At 35.4% G+C, this 2,755-nt stretch overlaps 1 protein-coding gene across 1 annotated transcript; it reads right to left on the reverse strand.

Moving 5' to 3' along the window:
- Nucleotides 1–310: 310 nt before the first annotated feature.
- Nucleotides 311–1,765, reverse strand: LOC142865685 (uncharacterized). The gene has a single exon (XM_075998873.1). The coding sequence runs from the start codon at nt 1,763–1,765 to the stop codon at nt 311–313; it is 1,455 nt and encodes a 484-aa protein (XP_075854988.1).
- Nucleotides 1,766–2,755: the final 990 nt, after the last annotated feature.

The raw sequence follows: 2,755 nt of genomic DNA on the forward strand, positions 1-2,755 counted from the left end.
TATTAAAGACTATGTCACAATTTTCACATTCATAGAATTTTTCTCTGATATGAATTCTTTTATGTAGATTAATGTGTGAGCACTGGGAAAATGCTTTGCCACATTCCTCACATTTGTATATTTTCTCTCCTGTATGGATTCATTTATGTTGAGTGAGGTCTCTGAACAGGATAATGGCTTTACCACATTCTACACATTTTTAGAGTTTCTCTCTAGTATGTATTCTTTTATGTTGAGTAAGGTTTGTGCACAGGCTAAAGGCCTTGCCACATTCTTCACATTTGTCGGGTTTTCCTCCAGTATGGATTCTTTAATGTCGAGTAAGGACCGAGGACTGGTTAAAGGCTTTGCCACATATTTCACCTTTGTAGGGTTTCTCTCCAGTATGAATTCTTTTATGTCGAGAAAAGTGTGTGACCTGGGTAAAGGATTTACCACATTCCTCACATTTGTAGGGTTTTTCTCCTGTATGATTTCTTTTATGTTGAGTAAGGTGTGTGCAGCGGGTAAAAGTTTTGCCACATTCTTCACATTTGTAGGGTTTCTCTCCAGTATGGATTCTTTTATGTCGAGTAAGGACTGAGGACTGGTTAAAGGCTTTGCCACATTCTTCACATTTGTAAGGTTTCTCTCCAGTATGAATTCTTTTATGTCGAGTAAGGTTTGCGCACAGGGTAAAGGCTTTTCCACATTCTTCACATTTGTAGGGTTTCTCTCCAGTATGGATTCTTTTATGTCGAGTAAGGTTTGTGCACAGGCTAAAGGCTTTTCCACATTCTTCACATTTGTAGGGTTTTTCTCCAGTATGGATTCTTTTATGTAGAGTAAGGACTGAGGACTGGTTAAAGGCTTTGCCACATTCTTCACATTTGTAGGGTTTCTCTCCAGTATGGATTCTTTTATGTTGAGTAAGGTTTGTGCACAGGGTAAAGGCTTTTCCACATTCTTCACATTTGTAGGGTTTCTCTCCAGTATGAATTCTTTTATGTCGAGTAAGGTTTGTGCACAGGGTAAAGGCTTTTCCACATTCTTCACATATGTAGGATTTCTCTCCAGTATGGATTGTTTTATGTTGAGTAAGGTTTGTGCACAGGCTAAAGGCTTTTCCACATTCTTCACATTTGTAGGGTTTCTCTCCAGTATGGATTCTTTTATGTCGAGTAAGGTCTGAGGACTGGTTAAAGGCTTTGCCACATTCTTCACATTTGTAGGGTTTCTCTCCAGTATGAATTCTTTTATGTTGAGTAAGGGATGTGAACTGGGTAAAGGCTTTGCCACATTCTTCACATTTGTAGGGTTTCTCTCCCATATGAATTTTTTTATGTAGAGTAAGTTTTGTGCAACACATAAAGGCTTTGCCACATTCTTCACACTTGTAGGGTTTCTCTCCAGTGTGAATTCTCCTATGTATAATAAGTTTTGAGCAACAGTTGAAGGGTTTTCCACATTCTTCACACTTGTAGAATTTCTCTCTAGTATGATTTTTTCTATGTCCAGAAACATTAGAGCTGTGGTTATAAGTTTTGCCACTTTCATTAAGTTTGAAACATTTCTCTCCAGTATGTCTTGTCTTGTGTCTATTTAGATGTGATGATTTGCTAAAGACATTTATACATTTATAACATTTGAATAATTTTCTGTGGCAAGTTGACAAACATTGGGTAAGACCATCATAACATGCTTTCTGCCTCTTATACTCACCCACACACTCCCAGTCTCTTCTTAAGTGTATATTTTCAAGGCCATTTCTTCCATATAATCTCATTATTGATTTCTGAAAGGAGTCTTTTATACCCTGCTCAGGCAACAGGTCTTTGTTGCAATGGGAAGAGAGTTCTGAAAGAGATGAAAATAACAAAGTATCTGACTAAGCAGACTCTGGTGAATATACTTAAAAATTTGAATATATAAAACTATAGAAAGTACATTAGAAAGAAAGCACAATAGAATACCATGGCCTTACTTCCATCATAGATGTATGAACTTAATAATATAATTACAACCATGATTCTTTTAGAAATTATAACTGCTAATTGTTCATAGATGAGAAAAAAACACCAGGAACTACACGAAAGGGGAAGGAAACTTTGTTGCATTTACCCACCAAAGCCCTTCCTCCATGCTGATACTGAGTTATCGCTTTAGTAGTAAAATCCTATCTCCTGGATTCCCTTTCAAAAGAGAATGAAACTATGGGCATATGTCCACACATGTGTTTTTTGTGGCCTTTCCAAAGGCTGGTTTCCACCTCCCTTGACAACTACATAACTCTCTGAGAAAAATATGCACATATTAAGAATAGAATTCTGCATTATCATAATGATGGTGCAAAATATTTAATTATGCTATAAAATTTGAAAGACAAAATAAAGAAATTATCATTCCCATGTTTTAATTTGTATACATTATAAAAAGACATAATTATTCACATCAATATCATAAAGGTGAGGGCAGATGTAAAGATTAAGAACTTTTATATGCAACCAAAGTTAAGTAGTCATTCATTTAACAAGAGTTGCAAGTTCAAAAGATTTTACATAGTTCTCACAGTGAATATCAGAAAAAAATGTTTATAGAGATAAAAAAGAAAGCTAGGCAAAGAAACAAACAAAATATGTCACTAAAAATCAGTGAGGCACAATGCAGGACAGAAGGAGAGGAAAGAAAGAAAAGACAGTGACAAAAGTTATATAAAGCAATTAACATAAGAGAAATTGTAAGTCCTTCCTTTGAGAAAATTATGAAAATATTTATG

Source organism: Microcebus murinus, chromosome 31, assembly GCF_040939455.1.
Source record: "Microcebus murinus isolate Inina chromosome 31, M.murinus_Inina_mat1.0, whole genome shotgun sequence".
NCBI lineage: Eukaryota > Metazoa > Chordata > Mammalia > Primates > Cheirogaleidae > Microcebus > Microcebus murinus.

Coding starts and splice junctions, on each gene's coding strand:
- LOC142865685 (XM_075998873.1), bottom strand. CDS start 1,765: ATGAGATTATATGGAAGAAATGGCCTTGAAAATATACACTTAAGAAGA.